The 25,272-nt window shown below is 33.1% G+C and overlaps 1 protein-coding gene across 4 annotated transcripts in view; it reads right to left on the minus strand.

The window, feature by feature from the left end:
- The window catches only part of C1H8orf34 (chromosome 1 C8orf34 homolog), a 394,007-nt gene that overhangs the window by 75,033 nt on the left and 293,702 nt on the right, over positions 1-25,272 (minus strand). For all 4 annotated transcript variants that reach the window (XM_031946288.1, XM_031946289.1, XM_031946286.1 and 1 more), the window contains one exon: positions 16,300-16,373. In XM_031946288.1, coding sequence (XP_031802148.1) covers positions 16,300-16,373 — 74 coding nt within the window. The remainder of the gene's footprint in view (positions 1-16,299; positions 16,374-25,272) is intronic.

Raw genomic sequence — 25,272 nt, forward strand, 5'->3', positions numbered from 1 at the left:
GGGCTTATACCCCAAGGAGATACTAAAGAAGGGAAAGGGACCAATATGTGCCAAAATGTTTGTGTCAGCCCTGTTTCTAGTGGCTAGAAGCTGGAAACTGAGTGGATGCCCATCAATTGGAGATTGGTTGGGTAAATTGTGGTATATGAATGTTATGGGATATTATTGTTCTGTAAGAACTGACCAGCAGGATGAATACAGAGAGGCTTGGAGAGAATTACATGAACTGATGCTAAGTGAAATGAGCAGAACCAAGAAATCATTATACACTTCAACAACGATACTGTATGAAGATGTAATCTGATGGAAGTGGATTTCTTTGAAAAAGAGACCTAATTCAGTTTCAATTGATCAATGATGGACAGAACCAGCTACACCCAAAGAAAAAACACTGGGAAATAAATGTAAACTGTTTGCATTTTTTTTTTCTTTCCGGGTTATTTTTAACTTCTGAATCCAATTCTCCCTGTGCAACAAGAAAACTGTTTGGATCTGCACACATATATTGTATCTAGGATATACTGTAATTTATTTAACATGTATAGAATTGTTTGCCATCTAGGGAAGGGGGTGGAGGGTGGGAGGGAAAAATCGGAACAGAAGTGAGTGCAAGGGACAATATTGTAAAACAATTACCCTGGCATGGATTCTGTCAATAAAAAGTTACTATAATAAAAAAATCAAAACAAAACAAACAAACAAAAAAGAGATTTTCAATTTCTGTGAAAAAAAACTAAACTAAACAGATAATTTAATCTACAAACACATGACTCAAGAAGCATAGAAAGATAAATAGGGGAAAATACATATATTATTTAAAGGTTGAACTGTACATCCCTAAAAGGGAAAATGATATCTATAACCCTGGAGAACTGTCATATGGACTGAGGGTATGGTTGTGAATGGATTCTGAAGTGATTGATGACATCAAAGGAAAAAGACATTAAGAGGTAAAAAAAAGACCTGTGCTAGAAAAAGAGGAAAGGGGAGGTATAATGGGACAATTAGTTTACATGAAGAGACTAAAAAGATCTATTACAATTACAATTGAGGGAAAGAAGAGAGGGGGAATGAACATTGTCTGAAGTTTAATCTCACCAGTTTGGATTCTAAGAGGAAAAAACAATCATTCGGTTGGGTACAGAAATTTATCTAGCACTATAAAGAGGTAGAAGGAGAAAGAAAAAAAGAAAAGGGAGAGGCAGGATAGAAGGGAAGGCAGAAAATCTAGGGGAAAATATCAAAGAAAGGAGAAGGGGTGATAGAAAATAAGATAGTGGGTAAAATAGGTTAAAAACACTACCAAGAGGAGGAGGAGTGATAGCAGATTAGATAGTGGATGAGGTAGGTAAAAAAATTGCTATTAAGAACAGGATGGAAAGAAAGAAAAAATATATGAAGAGTAATGATCATAACTGAATGTGAATGGGATCAACTCTCCCATAAAATTGAATAAAGCAGATTAAAAACCAGAATCCTATGATATATTATTTACAAGAAAAACATTTGACATAGGGAAACACATACAGAGTAAAGATAAAAAGCTGTAACAGAATTTACTATGCTTCAGCTGAAGTAAAAACAGTAGGGTTAGCAATTCTGATCTCAGATAAAGCAAAAGTAGAAATAGATCTTATTAAAAGAGATAAGGGAGGAAAGTACATCTTGATAAAGGGTCCCATAAACAATGTAGTAGTAATGGTAATAAATGTGTATGCACCAAGTGGTAGAACAACCAAATTTCTAGAAGTGATTTTAAACCAATTAGAGGAAGAAATAGATACCAAAACTTTATAGTGGAGGACTGCAACCTTCCCCTCTCAGAATCAGAGAAATCAAACCACAAAACAAACAAGAAAAAACTAGGAAGGTTAACAGAATCCTACAAAAATCTAGATATGAGAGAGTTCTGGAGAAAATTGAATATGGATAGAAAGAAATACATCTTTTTTTCTTAGCAGTACCTGGCACCCTCACAAAAAGTGACCATGTAATTAGGGCATAAAAAAATTCACAGTCAAGTGCAGAAAGGCAGAAATAGTAAATACTTCCTTTTCAGACCACAATGCAGTGAAAATTAGAGTCAATAAAGGTACAGGGAAAGATAGACTAAAAAACAATTGGAAATTAAATAATCTAATTTGAAAGAATGAGTTGGTCAAACAACAAATCACAGAAATGATTCATAATTTCATCCAAGAGAATGACAATAATGAGACAACATATCAATACCTATGTGATGCAGCCAAAGCAGTTCTTAGAAGAAATTTTATATCTCTAAATAGCTACATTAATGAAATAGAGAAAGAGGAGAGCAATAAATTAGGTATGCAACTGAAAAAGCTAGAAACAGAACAAATTAAAACCTCAATTAAATACTGAATTAGAAATTTTGAAACTCAAAGCACAGATTACTAAAACACAAACTAAGAAAATTATTGAACTAATAAATAAAACTAAGATTTGGTTTTATGAAAAAACAAAACACCAAAATAGATAAATTTTTGGTTAATTTGATCAGAAAAAGGAAAGAAAGAAACTAAATCACCAGCATCAAAAATGAAAAGGGTGAACTTACCACCAATGAAAAAAAAAATCGGAGCTATTTTGCCCAATGTATGGCAGCATTATAAAAATTAAAAAAAATTGTGAAAATATAAATTGCCTAGGTTAATAGAAAAGGAAATAAATTACTTAAACAATCCTATTTTAGAAAAAGAAATTGAACAAGTCATTAATACCCCCTAAGGAAAAATCTCCAGGGTTACATGGATTCACAAGTGAATTCTACCAAACATTTAAAGAACAATTAATTCTAATACTGCGCAAACTATTTGGAAGAATAGGCAAAGGAGTAATGCCAAATTCCTTCTATGACACAAATATGGCACTGATCCTTAAACCAAGAAGGGCTAAAACACAGGGAAAAAATTATAGACCAATCTCCCTACTCAATATTGATGTAAATTTTTTAAATAAAATATTAGCAAAAAGATTACAGCAACTCATCAGCAGAATAATACATTATGATAATGTAGAATTTATACTAGAATGCAGAGCTGGTTCAATATCAGGAAAACTTACCATCATTGTCCATATCAAAAAAAAAAAACAAAAAAAAAAAACCAGAAATCATATGATAATCTCAACAGATGCAGAAAAAGCTTTTGACAAAATAGAGTCCCTATTTTTGTTAAAAAACACTAGAGAGCATAGAATAAGTGGAGCTTTCTTTAAAATAAATTCTAAAACTCTACAGCAAGCATTATTTGTAATGGAGAGAAGCTGCATGCATTCCTAATAAAATGAGAGGTAAAAGAAGAATGCCCATGATCACCCTTATTATTCAACATTGTACTAGAAATGTCAGCTTTAGCAATACGAAAAGAAAAAGAAATTAAAAGAATTAGAATAAGGAATGAGGAAATAAAACTATCATTCTTTGTAGATGATATGATGTTATGATGATACTTAGAGAATCCTAGAAAATCATCCAAAAACCTACTAGAAACAATTGACAGCTTTAGCAAAGTTGCAAGATGTAAAATAATCCCACACAAATCATCAGCATGTCTATATATTACTGACAAAACCCATTAGTAAGAGATAGAAATAAAAATTCATTTAAAATAACCATAGACAGGGGGGCGGAGCCAAGATGGCGGAGAAGACACACGCGACTTTCTAAGCTCTTCTCTTACCCTCTTTATCAATATTATATCGAGCCTCAAAAATAGTGTTGACTGCTACACTCGTAGAAGATAAGAAGTAGAACAACAACACCGGCCGAAGAAAATCTGCAGTCTCGCCAAAAAGGTTGGTTCCGGGCCAGGGGGGAGATCGCCAGACGGGAGAGAAATTAGGTTCCGAGGAGAGTCTCAAACCGAGGGTGAAGGCACAGATCTCAGCATTAGCCTGAGCCCCAACCCGCAGTATGGGGCTTTTCCTTGGGTGCAGTCAGTATCCTGCACGGCAGGAGGACGCAGCCCGGGTTAGCCTCCAATCTGCGCAGTGGGGAGCTCGGCTTGGGGCCATAGAGCTTTTCCAGGGCCTATTTGCATTGGGCAGAGACAATGGGGCAGAGTTCCGGGCGGTCTGCGGTCTGCGGTCTGCGGTCAGCTGCTAATACTCACAGTCCCACAAGAGGCTCCGGCCTGGGGCAGTGACACTTTCACCCCTTTGTCTCTAGCCGAGGGCATTCGCTAACCCACTCAGCCCTACTAAGCAGTTTGATAGCTCGGCCAGTGCTGAATCCACTTCCTGTTGGGGAAGGGAAAACTCTCACTCAGAGCACTCCCCATACCTCGGAGCCTAGAAATCGGTTTACATCTTTCCCTGCTCTGCAGAGGAAGCTGGTAACCCCTTGCCTAGAGACCCACCCTAAAGGCTTTAAAACATGAATAAAAGAGAGAAAGAACGATCGACAGCTTCTATGCAGAAAACAGCAGGTCAGCAAACCTGAAGAGACCCCTCAAACAGCAAAATGCATCAGACTGTCCTCCTTACATGATGCTCTCATAGAAGAGACCATTAAAAGTCTCAAAAGAGAGTTAGAAGATAAATGGGAAAGGAAAGAGAAGCCTTATCAAGAGAGCAACAACTTCCTGAAATACCTAATTGGAAAAAGTAAAAATCTCAGGAAAGTAAGAATTGTGAATTGAAAAATAAAGAATTCACTAGAAAGTAGTATTTGTGAATTGAAAAGACAAAGAACCTGCAAGAAAGTAGGATCTGTGAATTGAAAAGACAAAGAACACGCAAGAAAGTAGGATCTGTGAATTGAAAAGAAAATAATTCTCTAAAAAAAAAAAAAATTAGTGAAATGGAAAAATTCCACAGACCAAAACAATACATTTAAAAACTCAATTGGACATATGCAGAAAGAAGTAAAAAAAGCTAATGAAGAAAATAATTTTAAAATTAGAACTGAACAAATAGAAACTAATGATTCATTGAAAGCAAGAATCAGTCAAGCAAAACAAAAAATGACAAACTGGAAAACCATGAATTATCTACTTGCAAAACGACAGACTTGGAAAATAGATCTAGAGAGATAATCTGAGGATTATTGGACTTTCCAAAACTATGATGAAAAAAGAGCCTAGATACTATTTTTACAAGAAATCATCAAAGAACTGCCCAGATGTAATAGAATCAGAAGGTAAAATAGGCATTGAAAGAATTCATCGAACACCTTCTGAAAGAAACCCTAAAATAAAACCCCAAGGAATATTGTGGCCAAATTCTCAGAACTATCAGATTAAGGAAAAAATTTTACAAGCAGCAAAAAAAACCATTTAAATACGAGGATGCCACAATAAGGATCACCCAAGATCTGGCTGCCTCTACATTAAAGGAAAGAAGGGCCTGGAACATGATATCTCGAAAAGGCACAAGAACTTGGATGCAGCCAAGAATAAACTACCCAGCTAGCTGGAGCATTTTCTTCCAGGGAAGAAGATGGACATTAATGAAACAAATGAATTCCATTTGTTTCTGAAGAAAACCAGAACTAAACAAAAACTTGATCTCCAACCATAGAACCCAAGAGATGCAGAAAAGGTAAAATAACCTTGAGAATTGTATTTCTTTTGGATATACAAAAAGAATACATGTATAATTTGATTGTACTGATATAACATAAAAAGGGAAGTAGATATGGAAAAGGGATGATGGCAGAATAAGGTGGGAAGGAGGGATAAAAAGAGGGAAACCACATCCCACAAAGAGGCAAAGGAAACTTACTATATCTGAGGGAATTTAGAGAGGAGGAACATTGTGTGAATCTTACCTCACAGAGTTGGCTCAAAGAAAAAATAATTGACATTTGTTTTAGAGAAAATTCTCTCTCCCTCATTAAAAACGGGGAGAGGAAAAGGGAAAGAAAAGAGTAATAAGGGAAGGAAGGGGAAAGACTCAAAGGGGGTGGAGGGAGGGATTATAAAGAGGATAAGAATCGTGATACAAGAGGGGTACATAAGTTTAAAAGGGGAAAGAGGGTTGGGGAGGCAAGAATAGCAAAGTCATAATCTGGGGTTATTAGGATGGCAGGAAATACAGATTTAGTAATTCTAACTGTAAATGTGAATGGGATGAACTCCCCATAAAGAGGAGGCTAGATAGCAGACTGGATCAAAAGTCAGAACTCCTACAATATGTTGTTTACAAGAAACACATTTAAAGCAGGGAAATACATATAGAGTAAAGGTAAAAGGCTGGAGCAAAATCTATTATGCTTCAGGTGAAGTCAAAAAAGCAGGGGTAGCCATCCATATCTCAGATCAAGCAAAAGTAAAAATTGATTTAATTAAAAGAGATAAGGAAGGAAACTACATCCTGCAAAGGTAGCATAAACAACAAGCAATATCAATATTAAACATATATGCACCAAGTGGTATGGCATCCAACTTCCTAAAGGAGAAGTTAAGAGAGTTGCAAGAAGAAATAGACAACAAAACTGTAATAGTAGGAGATCTCAACCTTGCACTCTCAGAATTAGACAAATCAAACCACAAAACAAATAAGAAAGAAATTAAAGAAGTAAATAGAATATTAGAAAATTAGGTATGTTGGATCTTTGAGAAAATTGAATGGAGATAGAAAGGAATATACTTTCTTCCTCAGCAGTTCATGGAACCTCTTCAAAACTGACCATATATTAGGACATAAAGACCTCAAAATTAAATGCAAAAAAGCGGAAATAGTAAATGCTTTCTTTTCAGATCATGATGCAATAAAAACTACATTCAACAAAAAGTTAGGGGGAAATAGACCAAAAAGTAATTGAAACTAAACAATCTCATCTTAAAGAATGATTGGGTGAAGCAGTAAATTATAGATACAATTAATAATTTCACTCAAGATAATGACAATGATGAGACATCATACCAAAATTTGTGGGATGCAGCCAAAGCAGTAATAAGAGGAATTTTATATCCTTAGAGGCTCACTTGAATAAAACAGAGAAAGAAAAGATTAATGAATTGGGCTTGCAACTAAAAAAACTAAAAAAAGACCAAATTAAAAACCCCCAATCAAATACTAAATTGGAAATTCTAAAATTAAAAGGAGAAATTAAAAATATTGAAAGTAAAAAAACTATTGAACTAATTAATAAAACTAAGAGTTGGTTCTATGAAAAGCCAATAAAATAGATAAGCCTTTGGTAAATCTGATTAGGGAGGGAGGGAAGGAAGGGAGGAAAATGAAATTAGTAGTCTTAAAAATGAAAAGGGAGAACTTTCCACCAATGAAGAGGAAATTAGAGAAATAATAAGGAGTTATTTTGCTCAACTTTATGCCAATAAATTTGATAACCTAAGTGAAATGGATGACTACCTCCAAAAATATAGACTTCCCAGACTAACAGAGGAGGAAGTAAATTGCTTGAATAGTCCCATTTCAGAAAAAGAAATAGAACAGGCAATTAAACAACTCCCCAAGAAAAAATCCCCAGGACCAGATGGATTTACATGTGAATTTTACTAAACATTTAAAGAACAATTGGCCCCAATGCTATATAAATTATTTGATAAAATAGGAATGAAGGAGTCCTACCAAATTCCTTCTATGACACAGACTATGGTACTGATACCTAAACCAGGTAGGCTGAAAACAGAGAAAGAAAATTATAGACCAATCTCCTAATGAATATTGATGCCAAAATCTTAAATAAGATATTAGCAAAAGACTACAGAAAATCATCTCCAAGATAATACACCTATGATCAAGTAGGATTTATACCAGGAATGCAGGGCTGGTTCAATATTAGGAAAACTATCAATATAATTGGCCATGTTAATAACCAAATTAATCAAAACGATATGATCATCTCAATAGATGCAGAAAAGCATTTGATAAAATCCAACATCCATTCCTATTAAAAACACTTGAGAGTATAGGAATAAATGGACTTTTCCTTAAAATAATCAGCAGCATCTATTTAAAACCATCAGTAAGCATCATATGTAATGGAGACAAACTGCAACCATTCCCAATAAGATCTGGAGTGAAACAAGGTTGCCCACTATCACCATTATTATTTAATATTGTATTAGAAACGCTAGCTATAGCAATGAGAGCTGAGAAAGAGATTAAAGGAATAAGAATAGGCAATGAGGAAGCCAAATTATCACTCTTTGCCGATGACATGATGGTACACTTAGAGAACCCCAGAGATTCTGCTAAAAAGTTATTAGAAATAATCCACAACTTTAGCAAAGTTGCTGGTTATAAAATAAACCCACATAAGTCATCAGCATTCTTATATAATCCAACAGTCAGAGTTACAAAGAGAAATTCCATTTAAAGTAACTACTGATAATATAAAATATTTAGGAATCTATCAGCCAAGGGAAAATCAGAAACTTTATGAGCAAAATTACAGACCACTTTTCACACAAATTAAGTCTGATATAACCAATTGGAAAATATTAAATGCTCTTGGATAGGGCGAGCAAATATAATAAAGATGACAATATTACCTAAACTAATCTATTTATTTAGCGCTATACCAATCAGACTCCCAAAAAACTATTTTAATGACCTAGAAAAAATAACAACAAAGTTCATATGGAAAAACAAAAGATCAAGAATTTCAAGGGAATTAATGAAAAAAAAATCAAATGAAGGTGGCTTAGCTGCACCAGATCTAAAATTTTATTATAGAGCAGCAGTTACCAAAACTATTTGGTATTGGCTAAGGAATAGATTAGTTGATCAATGGAATAGATTAGGTTCAAGGGATAAAACAGTCAACAAATATAGCAACCTAGTCTTTGACAAACCCAAAGATCCCAGCTTTTGGGATAAGAACTTACTGTTTGATAAAAATTGCTGGGAAAATTGGAAACTAATATGGCAGAAACTAGGCATTGATCCATACTTAATGCTGTACACCAAGATAAGGTCAAAATGGGTTCATGACCTAGGCATAAAGAATGAACTTATTAATAAATTAGAGGAACATAGGATAGTTTACCTCTCAGACCTGTGGAAGGGGAAGGTCTTTATGACCAAAGCAGAACTAGAGATCATTACTGATCACAAAATAGAAAATTTCGATTATACCAAACTGAAAAGTTTTTGTACAAAACAAAACTAATGCAGACAAGATTAGAAGGGAAGCAATAAACTGGGAAAATATTTTTACAGTCAAAGGTTCTGATAAAGGCCTCATTTCCAAAATATATAGAGAATTAACTCTAATTTATAAAAATCAAGCCATTCTCCAATTGAAAATGGTCAAAGGATATGAACAGACAATTCTCAGATGAAGAAATTGAAACTATTTCTAGTCATATGAAAAGATGCTCCAAGTCATTATTAATCAGAGAATGCAAATTAAGACAACTCTAAGATACCACACACACCTGTCAGATTGGCTAAGATGTCAGGAAAAATAATGATGATTGTTGGAGGGATGCGGAAAACTGGGACATTGATGCATTGTTGGTGGAGTTGTGAACGAATCCAACCATTTTGGAGAGTAGTTTGGAACTATGCTCAAAAAGATATCAAACTGTGCATACCCTTTGATCCAGCAGTGTTACTACTGGGATTATATCCCAAAGAGATTATAAAGAAGGGAAAGGGACCTGTATGTGCATGAATGTTTGTAGCAGCCCTTTTTGTAGTGGCTAAAAACTGGAAACTGAATGGATGCCCATCAGTTGGAGAATGGCTGAATAAATGTGTGCATATGAATATTATGGAATATTACTGTTCTGTAAGAAATGACCAACAGGATGATTTCAGAAAGGCCTGGAAAGACTTACACGAACTGATGCTGAGTGAAATGAGCAGGACCAGGAGATCATTATATACTTCAACAACAATACTATATGATGACCAGTTCTGATGGACCAGGCCATCCTCAGCAATGAGATCAACCAAATCATTTCTAATGGAGCAGTAATGAACTGAACTAGCTATGCCCAGAAAAGAACTCTGGGAGATGACTAAAAACCATTACATTGAATTCCCAATCCCTATATTTATGCACACCTGCATTTTTGATTTCCTTCACAAGCTAATTGTACAATATTTCAGAGTCTGATTCTTTTTGTACAGCAAAATAACGTTTTGGTCATGTATACTTATTGTGTATCTAATTTATATTTTAATATATTTAACATCTACTGGTCATCCTGCCATCTAGGGGAGGGGGTGAGGGGGTAAGAGGTGAAAAATTGGAACAAGAGGTTTGGCAATTGTTAGTGCTGTAAAGTTACCCATGTATATATCCTGTAAATAAAAGGCTATTAAATAAAAAAAAAAAAGGAAACCACTTTATAAATTTAGCAATGAGAAAAAAAAATAACCATAGACAAAATAAAATACTTGGGAGTCTTCCTGCCAAGACAAACCCAAGAACTATATGAACATAATTAGAAAACACTTCTTACACACAAAAAAGTCAGATCTAAACAACTGGAAAAATATCAATTGCTCATGGGTAGGCCAACCTAATATAATAAAAATGATAATTCTGCCTAAATTGGTCTACTTATTCAATGTCATACCACTCACATTCTGAAAAGAATTATTTTATAGAACTAGAAGAAATAATAATAAAATTTGTCTGGAAGAACAAAAGGACAAGAATATCAAGGGAATTAATGAAAAAGAATCTGAAGGATGGTGGCTTAGACGTACCAAACCTAAAACTATAGTATAAAGCAGCAGTCATTAAAACCATTTGCTACTGGCTAAGAAATAGAGTGGTGAATCAGTGGAATAGATTAGATACATGCAACATAATAGTCAAGACTTATAGTAATGTAGGATTTGATAACCTCCCAATCTCCAAATTCTAGAATAAGAACTCACTATTTGATAAAAATTAATGAGAAAATTGGAAAAATTTCAGCACAGAGCTATATCTTACATCCTATACCAAAATAAAAATTAAAATAAGTATATGATTTAGGCATAAAGAATGATACCATAAACAAATTCAGAGAACAAGGAATAAGTTATCTTTCAGATCTCTGGAGAAGGGAAGAATTTATGACCAAAGAAGAACTAGAGAACATTCTGAAAGGCACAATAGACAACTTTGATTAAATTTTAAAAGGTTTTGCAAAAGAAAAACCAGCAGAACCAAAATTACAAGGGAAATACAAACTAGGGAAAAAATTTTACAGCCAATATTTCTGATAAAAGTCTCATTTCTAAAATATATAAAGAATTGTGTCAAATTTATAAGAATGCAAGTTATTTCCCAATTGACAAATTGTCAAAGAATACAAATAGACAATTTTCAGATGACAAAATTAAAGCCATCTATAGTTTTATGAAAAGATGCTAGAGACATAATAAATACAATTCTCAATACAATGCATGAATACTATGGATTAAAAGAATCCCAAGAAGTAAAACAGAAGAAGTAAGTAATTACACAAATATAAGCAGTTTTAGAAAAAAGAATGCCTTGGTCTTTTGGACTAGGTAGAACAAAATGAAGCTAGAAATTTTGAAAAAAATGAATTTAAACATATTGAAATGGAAAATGTAAAAAAGTTGAATAATTTAGAAGGTAGAATACCTTACCCATGAAATGAACTCCCTAAAAATATAATAAAGTCAACAGAATTCAGTGATTTCAAGAGATAGTAAGGGACGTTAGAACAAAATCCAGAAGCTGAAAAGTTAGAACTTTAAGGTATGTACCATCAAAAATAATTGCCCTGAAAAATTGAGTGAAGAAAAATGACATTCTAAAAAACCTTAAACTTCCTAAAAACAATGATCCTTTTATCCCTCACCCCTCCAAAATCTTCTAAAGAAAAACAAAACCTCTTTGATTTCTATGTTTCCTGAAAGAATAAAAGAAAATGTCATAGATCTGTAAATAACATAAGGCAAAGTGATTCATTGACTTATTGCCCGAAAAATCTGCAAACTGAAAACAAACCATTAAAGTCCATGGTTTACAAGATAAAAGAAAAATTTTGCAAGCATTCAGAAAGAAAGTATTCACCTACCAAGGATCAGATAAATATCAGAATCACATAAGACTGTGATGCAACAATATTTTTAAAAAGAAAATATTATGTTATAATAATAATAAAACTGAAGTGGCTCACAATAAAAAATATGACTCTGGAAAAATGAGGAAGAATGGACATTTAATAGAATAATACTTTTTTTTAAATTTAATATAATCAAAGTTGTCAGCTTTGCCTCTCCTGTTCTCTAGTTCTTCTTTGGCCATAAATTCCTCCCTTCTCCAAAGATCTGATAAAGTTATCCCTTATTTTTTTCAATTTGTTTATGATATCATCCTTTATGCTCAAATCATGTATCCATTTTGACAAGTAGCTACTTGATGAAAAGCCTTGAACTAAGAAGAAGTTTTGAAATGGAAACAGAAGACAAAAGAAATCCAAAAAGCAAAGAACTGGATGGCAAATGGATCATTGCCTGGATAATGGCTCAGTTAATTATAGAATGGATATATGGCTGTACACATACAGCCCCACAAGTATTTTGAAATGGATTCAGTAAATAATCTGCTGATTATTAGCTCTTTCATCTCAAACAATTCATTTTATTTCTCTGTCTAAATTTCTTTATTTATAAATGGGAGTAGAAACACTTGATTTGTCTTTCATTCTTCAGAGAGTTGTTTTCAGAGTCCAATGAGATAATGAATGTGAAACGCTGTATAAATTCTAAATGAGATAATGGATGTGAAGCACTGAAAAAATTTTAAAGCAGTTTACTAGTTTTGTTGTTCAGTCATTTTTTCAGTCCTGTCTGATTCTCTGTAAACTCCATTTAGAGTTTTCTTGAAAAAGGTACCAGAGACATTGCTATTTCCTTCTCCAGCTCATTTGACAAATGAGAAAATTGAGGCAAACAGGATTAAGTAACTCACCCAGGGTCACACAGCTAGCAACTATTTAAGGCTGGATTTGAACTCAAGAAGATGTTTTGCTGACCCTCGGGCTGGTACTCACTGATAGAGTGGATAGCTCCCCAAGCATAAAGAAATATCATCTATTTGGATAAATATGCAATCACTAGCGCTAATGCAAAGAGGAAGGGTCCTTAATCTATGTAATTGCCACCATTACTAGATGCTTAACTGCAATACAAAAGGGGAAGTTTTGGATCCTCCCTTCAAACCACCTTCTTCCCTCAGTTTTGACCCTTGATTTGAGAAGTTTTTCAAGAAATATGAATTGATGAAGTAAGATTATAGTACACGGTAATCAAGGATAACCATGAATGATGTTCACCAGAAGAGGGGATTGTATAAGTTCAGATGTCTTACTACAAAGACAGATGAGATGATATGGAGAAAAAAAACCCCAAATATATAGTAATAGGAATCCATCCTTCCTTTCCCCTTTTATTCAGTAGACACATTCTAGCAGAAATGAATTAAAAACTGAAGAAGTTAAAAGGAATTTTAACTTGCTTATGTAACTCTAAAAAAAAGTCTAGATGTCACTTCAGAAATTTTGAAATTTTGTTCCATAATCAGAGATTTCATATATTTGAAGGGCAATTGAATAGAAATAGAAGAGTTAGATGATTTCTATTTGTCCTCAGAGGGAAGAAAAAAAATAATTCCTGGAAATCATAAGATGATGGATTTCAGTTCAATTAAAAGGATTCCCTAAAAACTAGGGCTATCCCCAAATTAAATGGCCTGACTCATTAAGTAATAAGTTGGCACTCTTAGTAGTATTTAAGAAGAGTTTGGACAATTATTTTAGGTGGAGAATATAAATGGGTCTTGATTGGTCTTCAAGTAGGAAATTAGATGACCTCTAAGTCCTTTCTATAGCTAAGCTTTCATAATAGCCTGAAAGGTTGAGAATCATTACTTACTGAATTCAAGAAAATGAAATCACAAATGTTGTCTTCTGCTTGCAATAAATTGTCAATCTTTGTGTTGTTGTTGTAATTGCTGTTATTAATTTTTTATTAAAAGGACTTATATTCAATATAACTTTAATATTTAGTCTGCTGGGGACCCAAGGAAAAATTCCAGAACACAAGATTGTAGGGAGGTAGAAGACAAGGGAGTGCCAAAATCAAGGACTTGCTTATTCTCAAATTTCTAAATATCTAACTTGAAAGACTTTTAATTATTTCATTTATAACAAACACACATATATGCAGGGAAAAAAGTTTCAAAAACAAGTTAAGCCAATGAGGAAAATGTCCCAGACAGTCACCCACTCACTAATATCTGATAGTCAACGTGGAAACTTTACAAATAGAGACAGCATGTGTTGGAAACCATACTAAATGATTTTCAGCATTTGTAGCATGTTTATATTTTTGCAGAACATGACTCAAACTTTGCTTTGAAGTTTTTTTTTTCTCTTTACTGCACGAAAGCAAAAAAGAAAAAAAAAAGTCCTGTTTAAATTCAGCATTGAGATTTAGATAAAACAACCACTTTCCCTGTTAACTTTCCAATTTAGTGTCCCATGGAGTGGTAGAACAGCATGCTGGAAGGATTCCATATCTGTCAAAGTAATCTCTGTAACCCAAGGAAAATAATCACTAATCCAAGTTAAAGTTTCCAAGTGAAAGCAGTTACCACCTGGAAATTGCTGGACTCGGAGTTCTGATGATAAATTCATTGGAGTCTTTTAAAAAAAATACAAATTCTAAGAGCCTTGTGGATGGAAATTATGGAATGATCAACTTGATATCTAATGGTAACACAATTTCAGAACATATAATTAGAAAACAAGTCTGGGAGGGCTTGGGGGGGGGAAAGCAATGATTAATGCTATTGCTTAAAATGTATTAGGGTCTAGAACAGGCCTTTGTGACATGTCATTAGAAATATCTTTTGCCAGGTCAATATTAAAAAAAAAATTGGGGATGTATGATGACTTTTTTTTTTTATCATTTTTAATTTTATCTCCTGTGCTTTCATTGACCCACCCTATTTACAAAAACAAAATGCAGGAATGTGTTTAGGAGGGCTTTAAAATTAGAGGAAGGAGAAAACTGGCTACATAAACCTTCTCAACAAGAGAGTGTGAAATTGTATCAGTTACAGAAAAAGGAGATTAATAGAAAAGAAGAATGCATAGAAGAAAATATTCAAAAGAGAGCCATGATTATATACTTACATCCATACTCACACCCATATACCCCCAAAAAATCACATAGCACAAACACAAAATCATGCATATACATATATGTGTGTATGCACATATATGTATATACATACATGAATACACACACACACACACACACACACACACACATATATATATATATATATACAATTGCACATGGTATAAATAAGAAACAAGTTTAATTAACACCTTCAATACAAAATTATTAGCCTCTTTGGGTATTTGATGAGCCCCTTGGATAGTCTGATCAATCCTTTGGATTCAGTTTCCAGAAAAATATTTGTTGCTTATGTTCATAATCGAAGAAGATTTAAAATTTCAGTTATAAAATAGTGAAAAAGAAATGTGTTTTTCTTCATACAAGTACATGGATCCCTCAAATCCATTCACATACCTCGGGTGTAAATGGGTTCAAATTAAAAAACAAATTACCCTAATAAAAGCAAAAATATCAAATCCTTTTGGAATAACTGATACAAGGTGGGATGAAATTCAAGACTTTGAAGCTTTGGGAATGATTTTAAATAAAAATAAAATTGTAGGAGGCAGTTGGAAATGTTTAGTAAATCTTGGGTAGATTTCAGAATTGTCAATATGGATAGGGATAATTGAACCATTTGGTTCAATTTGGACTTGAAGGAATTACCAAGAGAAAGACCATTCAGGAAAAAGAACAGAGGGTCCAGGACAATGCCCTAGAATACAGCCTTACTTAAGTGACTCAGCACTAATTATGATATGGTAAAGAGTACTGAGAATTATCTGTCAAAAAGGTAGGAGAAAGGGAAGAAAAAAGTAGCATAAAGATTTAGGGAAAAGAGAGTGTCCAGCAAGAAGGGGTTAATTTCCCTTCCTTTTTCTTCCATTTTTTCTTGAATTTAATTTAAATATTCTTTGATATAAATATAAGTAAGATGCTGAGCCTTTGCACACAAGGAGTTTAAAATCTAGTGAAAAGGAATAACTAATTGTTTTTAAAAGAAGTTGTCTCAAAATATAGATTATGTCTTGAACCACTTATATTTTCAAATGTTCTTTGATTTTAACTGAGCCCCTCTTGTAGTCATAAGTAATCAAACCATTCTATTCTATTAATTCTAGCATTTAAAGAATAATGTTTATTTTTTCTATTAAGTCTATATTATTCATTATATAGACAGAGATACATTGAAATACTTACAGGTCCTATTATTTGAGAAGCACTTTCAAATTCATCGTCCTCCATTGTTTCAGTTGGACATAAAGAATCTGTTTCTATAAGAAGAAATGAATAAAATATGTTCATAATTAATTATAATAACTATAGACATAATTTATAAAAATAATTAGCTTGCTAGTAAAGACAGTCTTGTCAGTTTGAAGGACATTGAATCAGCCATAGCAACTTGTTAAAAAATTCTGGTAAAATTACATGGATAATTTGAGGCTAACCCTTGCATTAATTTCACCCTCCAAAGTATGAATCTAATGTCTCATAGTGGAATGGGAAAGACCCTCATTTTTTTTAAGTATCTGTGATTGTTGAGCACACATTGAGAGGTCTCAATTGTGTTTTCCTTTGAGAACAAGGAGAGTGATGGAGCTAGTATTTGAAGACCAGGCTAACAAAATTAGGAAAGTCTTACCCCTCACAAACTGACCAATGAGTGGAGTGTATTTTCTTTCAGAAACTTTAGCCCCAAATCATTATGCTCATCAAACGTCCTATGCTGAAGGAGGAATTAATTTGGGAGTGGAGAGTAGAACAAAAGAGAAAAAAATGAGATCTTAAAGGGTGACTTCAGATTGCCTCTTAAAGACAATTTTGAAATGACTAATAAATCTACTGAAATGAACTTTTAGAAGTGCTGAAAGAAATTATTTCAGAAAATCCTGGGAGCTATGAATTGACTTAAAGTATAGTGAACAATATTAGTTAAAAAAATTATACAAGGACAGCAAAACTATAAAGACAAAAAAAAAACTTCAATGATTTAAAAACTCTGATCAAAGCATTACCATTTCCAGAGTTCTCCTAGTAAACTATGTTACCTATCCTCTGACAAAGAAGTAATGGGCTCTATTTTTAGAGACATATATTTTAGACATAGTTACTACATAGATTTATTGTGCAAGATTGTTCTAATTTTTTACAAAGTGCTTTTCACCTTCCTCCCCCCCTTTTTTTTTTAGATCATCAGTTTAATGGAAGCAGGGAGGAAGGTGAGTAAAGAATAGTATGTTTCCCTAATTCTCAAAATAAAAGCAGGCTATTGAACCATTTTTAAAAAGTATACAGAAAAGAACTTTTAAAAGTTTAGAATGAAATACAGACAAGATTAATAGTTTGAAAGTAACATATTGGATTTATTACACGCTTTTAAAAAAGCAAGCTGTTCAAAATGGAGATTGATAATATCATTGGATTCTCTTTCTGTGTATGGAAATGTTCTTTCAATGTTTTCATGTTTAAGATCACATTTTTAAATGTCATGTAAGGTATAGAGGTATTATGAAATTATTGATTTAAGTCTGGAAGGGACTTTAGATATCAGTGAATCTGACCTTCTCATATGACAGAAGAGGAAACTAAAGTCTAGATATGTTAAGAGACTTGTCCAATCTTTCCTAGCTAATAAACAGCAATCAGATTTTGCACCCAGGTCATCTGATACCAAATCTAATGCAGGCTTTCTTTTCTATCTGAATTGATGGAAAAATTGCAAATGGTGAAATCAAAGATTCCTTAAAAGGTGAATTATTATATTAATTTAGTCAAAAGATAACAAGAAAAAATATATTAAAAAAAAAACAATTAGGGTAAAATTTTAAGGAAAGGGATATGTAACTGAAATTAATCAAGTAAATCAAGATAAATAAATAAATCCCTTTTTCTTGTCTATACTAGCCAACTAATAACCAGATCGTATTTATAATGTAAAAAATATACACATATGTACACATATGTGCATATGTATTTTGTCTTTATATGTGAATTCTTGTGCTTTTTGGTTTTGTCATGTTAATTAGCCATTTTATTTGGTCCTAGTTCTATAAGCTTTATTTTAAGAGAGGTAGAAAGTGTCAGGACTTAGCAAAGAATATTAGACTTAAGTTCTAGCAAATTGAAAAATTCTAGAAGGTAATATACAATTAGATAGTATAAGGAATATCTTGTCTTTTTTAACTATAAGGAGAGATTTACCAACTTTTAATTATTTTTTGCTAGGTCTTAGTTGAGTATCAGAGCCAGCTATGCCATGTCCTTTTTCTTTTCTGTAAATATTCAGCTGGAGATGCCTCTTAAGGGCATTTCAATAGGCCTTTAAATGTAAATTCTGAAGTCCAAAGCAAATTAAGTTGGGGAAAGGGAAGGGACCCAGAAAATAGTAAATTCTGTTGTGTGTCAATAATACTAGGAAAGAAAACTGATCACTTCCCCATAAGAATCTGTTCATAGGTTTGTTCCTGCAATATTCAGGAGGTGAAAGGAACACAAAGGATTGTAGATGGGAAAAAGGTTGACCCAGAGTAAGGGGATGTTGCATAAAGAAGGAAGCATGGAAACAAAGGTCTAGGAACTTCCACCTGGTTATCTTTCTTTCATTTAGAAGTTAAAAGTTCATCATTAACCTGACAGAACAACATACATCCTAGTGTCACCTCAGATGATGCTCTATTTTGCCTCCATTGTTTTCTTTGTAGTCAAACCAGAGCATTAATCAGACATTTCCCCAGATACTTGTCTCTTCCATCTTTCCCCTAGAAAATAGGGGAAGAAGATTCACTTACAGCAAAATGAAACAGCAAAAAGCATGAAATAGCAAAAAGCTGAATAAGCCCACAAGAATAACCCAGGAAGGACTTTCATATACACAGGGGGTGCAGGTAAAGGAGGTGGCCTAATCCTTCTGTCATCCCTATGTTAAAACTATTAAGTTTCCCAACAGCAATTTAAATTTAAGATCCAAAGTTACTACAACATAAATAGAAATAAAAATTGATTTCTAGTTAGGACATGATTCCAGGAAAACCAATTTATCTTTAGAGAATTATCTATGTTTTGAAGTTGTGTCCAAGTGAATGGGGGGAGGGGAGGATTTCTATGCACTAGGCAATATACTAAGTATTGTGATGCTTAAAAAGTTTGAGAAGCATAATTACTGGGGTAATTATTAATGATATTTATAATTATTAATAATGTAAATAATAATGATATCAATGATTTTTTATTAATAATACTAGCATTTTAGTAAAAAGAGGCTAGTGACACTAGCCAAAGACCATCATAGTGAAGCGTTCACAGTTTATATCCCTTGAGAGTGACAATTAATTCTGACTAGTTAACAAATAACAAAAGAGTGGAGTGGAGGCAAGATGGTGGAGAGGATACAGTTTCTTTCTGATCTTTTCCTACAACCCTCAGACTAATCAGCAAATCCAGCTTCTGAATTAGTTCTGGATGGCAAAATCCATGAAAAATTGGGAGTGCAACAAATTGCCAGCAGAAGATAATTTTGAAGATCACCAAAAAGGTATGTTTCAATTGGGCATGGAGGGAGGCGGGCCAAGTGCAAGCAGCATGAGCACAGATGCAGAGCACAGAGCAGAGGTCTGGGGTGATGGGAGTACACTGCAGTCAAGAATCTACAGGGAGGAATCTACAGCAGTGTTGGCTACTCTGCTCTGGTTGCAAGCCAGTAGATCAGCAAAGAAGTTATAAAAAAATCCAACACAAACACAAAAGGTAAATAGTAAACACCAGAATCTCACAGGACTTGGCTATGCCCACCTAGCAATAGGAGTGAGTCAGCATTAACTCAGCACCGCGATTGCCACTTGTAGAGGAAGCCTGGAAAACTCCCCTTCACTAAAAGCAGATCTTAATTTTTTTTTGATTTTTTTTTTAATGAGTAAAAAAAGCAAAGAGAACTCTGACCATAGACAGTTTTTATGGTGAAAGAGGAGAAAAGATTTCAAACCCTGAGGAGACTAAAAGCAGAACATCTCCAGATGAAGCCCCAAACATGATATAACGTGGCTCCCATCACACAAGGCTCTCCTAGAAGAAGTTAAAAAAGGATATTAAAAGAGAGCTAGAAAAAACAATGGGGAAAGAAAATGAGAATTTTGCAAGAGGGTTTGGAAAAGCTATATGACTCATTAAAAGATAAGATTTTATAAAATGGAAAAAGAAAACAACTCCCAGAAAAACAGAATTTGTGAAACAAAAAAAGAATTTGTGAAATGGAAAAAACAATCCCATATAACAAAACAAGTCATTTAAAAGTTCAATTGGACAAATACAAAAATTAAGTAAAAAAGAATGAAGAAAATAATTCACTAAAATTCAGAACTGAATAAATGGAAATGAATGGCTCAATGAGACAACAAGAATCAGTCAAGCAAAACCAAAAAGAAAAAAAAAAAGAAAAAAGAAATAAAGAAAGAAAGAAAGAAAGAAAAAATAGGAAAAAATATATAATACTTAATTAGGAAAACAACTGACCTGGAAAATAGATTTAGGAGAGAAAATCTAAGAATTATTGGACTCCCCAAAAACCACAATGAAAAAAAAGGGCCTAGACACTATAAATCATCAAGGAGAACTGCCCAGATTTAATAGAATCAGAAGGTAAAAAAAACTATTGAAAGAATTCAATGAACACCTCCTGAAAGACAGCCCCAAATTAAAATTCCAAGAAATATCATGACTAAATTTCAGAACTATTGGACCAAGGAAAAAAAATATTACAAGCAGCCAGAAAGAAACAATGCAAATACCAACAAGGCACAATAAGGATTACTCAGAACCTAGCAGCTTCCACTTTAAAGGGTCAAAGGGTCTGGAATGTGATATTCCAAAAAGCAAAGGAACTTGGAATGCAGCCAAGAATAAATTACCCCACTAAACAGAGCATTTTCTTTCAGGGAAAAAGATGGACATTCAATAAAACAGGTGAATTCCATTTATTTCTGATGAAAAGATCAGAGCTAAATAAAAATTTTGATTTCCAAATATAGAACTCAAGAGAAGTATAAAAAGGTAAAAACAAAAGAACTCTTGAGAACTGTATTTCTAGTATGGGTATATATATATATATAGACTGTGTGTATATAATTTGATTTTACCATTATAATATAAAAAAGAGACTTGAAATGGAAAGGGGTACCAGAAAAAGGGGGTAAATGGAGGTAAAATGAAGGAAATTTACATGTTAGGAAGAGGCAAAGAACACCTATCATATCTGATCATATCTGAAGGGAGAGTGATGAACATAGTGTGAATCTTACTTTCATAAGATTTGATTTAAAGAAACAATATTAAACGTATTTGATTTCACTGAGAAACTTCTCACACCTTACAGAAAAATGGGAGGGGAATAGGGAAAAGGTTAGGTTAAATAGAAGGGAAAACAGAAATAATAGGGGAAAGGTATATGAAAGAGGGAGGGTTTCTAAAGGGAGAGAACTGTTTGAGGCAAGTAGTGCTCATAAGTAAAATACTGAGGAGAAGGGAAATGGGAAAAGGAAAGAGAAAAGCATAATTTGGGATTAATAAGATGGCAGGAAATACAGAATTAGTAGTTTAACCATAAATGGGAATGGGGTGAACTCTCTCATAAAGCATAAGCAGATAGCAGAGTGGATTAAAAGCCAGAATCCTACAATGTGTTGTTTACAAGAAATGTTGTTTACATTTAAAGCAGAATTACACATACAGAGTAAAGATAAAAGACTGGAGCAAGATCCATTATGCTTCAAGTGAAGTAAAAACAGGAGAGATAGCCATCTTGAACTCAGATCAAGCAAAAGCAAAAATTGATCTGATTAAAAGAGATAAGGAAGAAAACTATATCTTGCTAAAGGGTACTGAAGATAATGAAGCGATATCAATATTAAATATATATGTACCAAGTGGTGCAGCATCTAAATTCCTAATGATGAAGTTGAGAGTTGCAAGAAGAAATAGACAGCAAAACTATAATAGTAGGAGATCTTAACCTTCTTCTCTCAGAACTAGATAAATCAGACCACAAAATAAATAGAAAAGAAGTTAAAGAGGTACATAGAATAGTAGAAAAATTAGGGATGGTAGATCTTTAGAGAAAATAAAATTAAGACAGAAAGGAATAGAAAGTGTTCATGGAACCCATACAAAAATTGACCATATATTAGGAAATAAAGATCTCAAAATCAAATGCAGAAAGGCAGAAATAGTAAATGCATTTTTTCAGATCATGATGCAATAAAAATTACTTTTCATAAAAGACCATGGTAAAATATATCAAAAAGTAATTGGAAATTAAATAATCTTATCCTAAAGAATGAATGGTTGAAACAGCAAATCATAGACATAATAAATCATTTAATTCAAGTGAATGACAATAATGAGACAACATACCAAAATTTGTGGCATGCAGCCAAAGCAGTAGTAAGGGGAAATTTTATATCTCTAGATGCTTACTTGCATAAAATAGAGAAAGAGAAGGTCAATGAATTGAGCTTGCAACTAAAAAAAAGTTAGAAAAAGAAAAAATTACCCCCCCCAATCACATACCAAACTTGAAATTCTAAAAATAAAAGAAGAGATCAAAAAAATTGAAACTAAAAAAAAAACCTGTTGAATTAATCAATAAAACTAGGAGTTGGTTTTATGGGAGAAAACAACAAGATAGATAAACATTTAGTTAATTTTATTAGAAAAAGGAAAGAGGAAAATCAAATTGTTAGTCTCAAAAATGAAAAGGGAGAACAACCCACCAATGAAAAGGAAATTAGAGCAATAAGTAGGAGCTATTTTATACAACTTTATGCCAACAAATTTGGTACCTAAACTGTAGAAGGCCAGAACTCTGGAGAAGTATACTTGAAACAAGGATACTTACAAGAAGGTGTTAACTCAGTGGAACTGATGAGATGATGGTTCTTTGGTGTGCACATACTTAGTACTTAGCATGGCAATGTAATGGTTCTCTAGTTCACACATATTCAGTATGCTGTAAGGATATAATTCTAATAGGGTATTTAAGGGCTGAGAGGACTGGAAATGAGACATTCCATCTTTGACCATCCTCCTGGTGGCTTCCTGCCTCCTGTAACTTCTACTAAGATCAAGACTAGGTCAGACTGTGACAGACACAGACTGTAAAGGAGACAAACTGTGAAGGTGACAATAAAGAATCTAGACTCTATTCCTGACTCTCTTCATGGTGACTATCCTGCTGAGACCAAGGCCTGTCTGGAGGACCTCCAGAAAACTAGCCAGGATATTACACTAAGCAAAATGGAGGAATACCTACAAAAATATAGATTACCCAGATTAACAGAAGAGGAAATAAATTATTTAAATAGACCTTTTTTTTTAGAAAAAAGAAATAGAAAAAAGCTATTAATCAATTCCCTAAGAAAAAATTCTATAGAACCAGATGGATTTACATGTAATTCTACCAAACATTTAAGGAACAATTAACTCCAATACTATATAAACTATTTGAAAAAAGTAGGGAACGAAGGACTCCCACATAATTCCTTTTGTGACACAGATATGCTACTGATACCAAACCAGGTCGAACGAAAACAGAGAAAGAAAATTATAGACCAATCTCCCTAATGAATATTGATGAAAAAATCTTAAATAAAATATTACCAAAGAGATTACAGGAAATCATCCTCAGCAAAATACACCATGACCAAATAGGATTTGTACCAGGAATGCAGGGCTGGTTCAATATTAGGAAAACTACAAGTATAATTGACTTTATCAATAATCAAATTAACAAAAACTATATGATCATCTCAATAGATGCAGAAAAAGCATTTGATAAAATCCAGCACCCATTCCTATTAAAACACTAGAAAATATAGGAACAAATGGACTTTTCCTTAAAATAGTCAGTAGCATCTATTTAAAATCATCAGGAAGTATCATTTGTAATGGGGATGAACTGGAACCATTCCCAGTAAGATCAGGAGTGAAACAAAGTTGATCACTATCACCATTACTATTCAATATTATATTAGAAGTGCTAGCTTTGGCAATAAGAGAAGGAAAAGAGATTAAAGGAATTAAAGTAGGTAATAAGGAAACCAAATTGTCACTCTTTACAGATGATATGATGGTATACTTAGAGAACCTTAGAGAATCAACTAAAAAACTATTAGAAATAATCCACAACTCTAACAAAGTTGCAGGATACAAAAGAAATCCACATAAATCTTCAGCATTTTTATACATCATTAACAAAACTCAACAACAAGAGTTATAAAGAGAAATTCCATTAACAAAACTGTAAATAGTATAAAATATTTGGGAATCTATATACCAAGGGAAAGTCAGGAACTATATGAGCAAAACTACAAAACACTTTCCACACAAAGTCAGATCTAAACAATTGGAAAACTATCAAGTGTTCTTGAATAGGTCAAACAAATATGATAAAGATGACAATACTACCTAGACTAATCTACTTATTTAGTACTATACCAATAAAACTCCCAAGAAACTATTTTACTGACCTAGTAATAATAACAACAAAATTCATCTGGAAGAACAAAAGGTCAAGAATTTCAAAGGAATTGGTTAAAAAAAAAAGCAAATGAAGGTGGCCTAGCTGTACCAGATCTAAAACTATATTATAAAGCAACTATATAATAAAACTATATTATAAATTATCAAAAACATTTGGTACTGACTAAGAAATAGTCTAATTGATCAGTGGAATAGGTTAGGTTCACAGGACAAAATAGTAAATAAGTATAGCAATCTAGTGTTTGACAAACCCAAAGCCCCCAGCTTTTGGGATAAGAATTCACTATTTGACAAAAACTGCTGGGAAAATTGGAAACCAGTATGGCAGAAACTAGGCATTGAACGATACCTAACACCATATACCAAGATAAGGTCAAAATGGGTTCATGATCTAGGCATAAAGAATGATATTATAAATAAATTAGAAGAGCATAGGATAGTTTACCTCTCAGATCTACGGAGAAGGAAGGAATTTGTGACCAAAAAAGAACTAGAGATAATTATTGATCACAAAAAAGATAATTTTAATTATATTAAGTTAAAAAGTTTTTGTACAAATAAAACTAATACAGACAAGATTACAAGAGAAGCAATAAACTGGGAAAACGTTTTTACATTCAAGGATTCTGATAAAGGCTTTAT

This window comes from Sarcophilus harrisii, chromosome 1 (genome assembly GCF_902635505.1).
Source record: "Sarcophilus harrisii chromosome 1, mSarHar1.11, whole genome shotgun sequence".
Classification (NCBI taxonomy): Eukaryota; Metazoa; Chordata; class Mammalia; order Dasyuromorphia; family Dasyuridae; genus Sarcophilus; species Sarcophilus harrisii.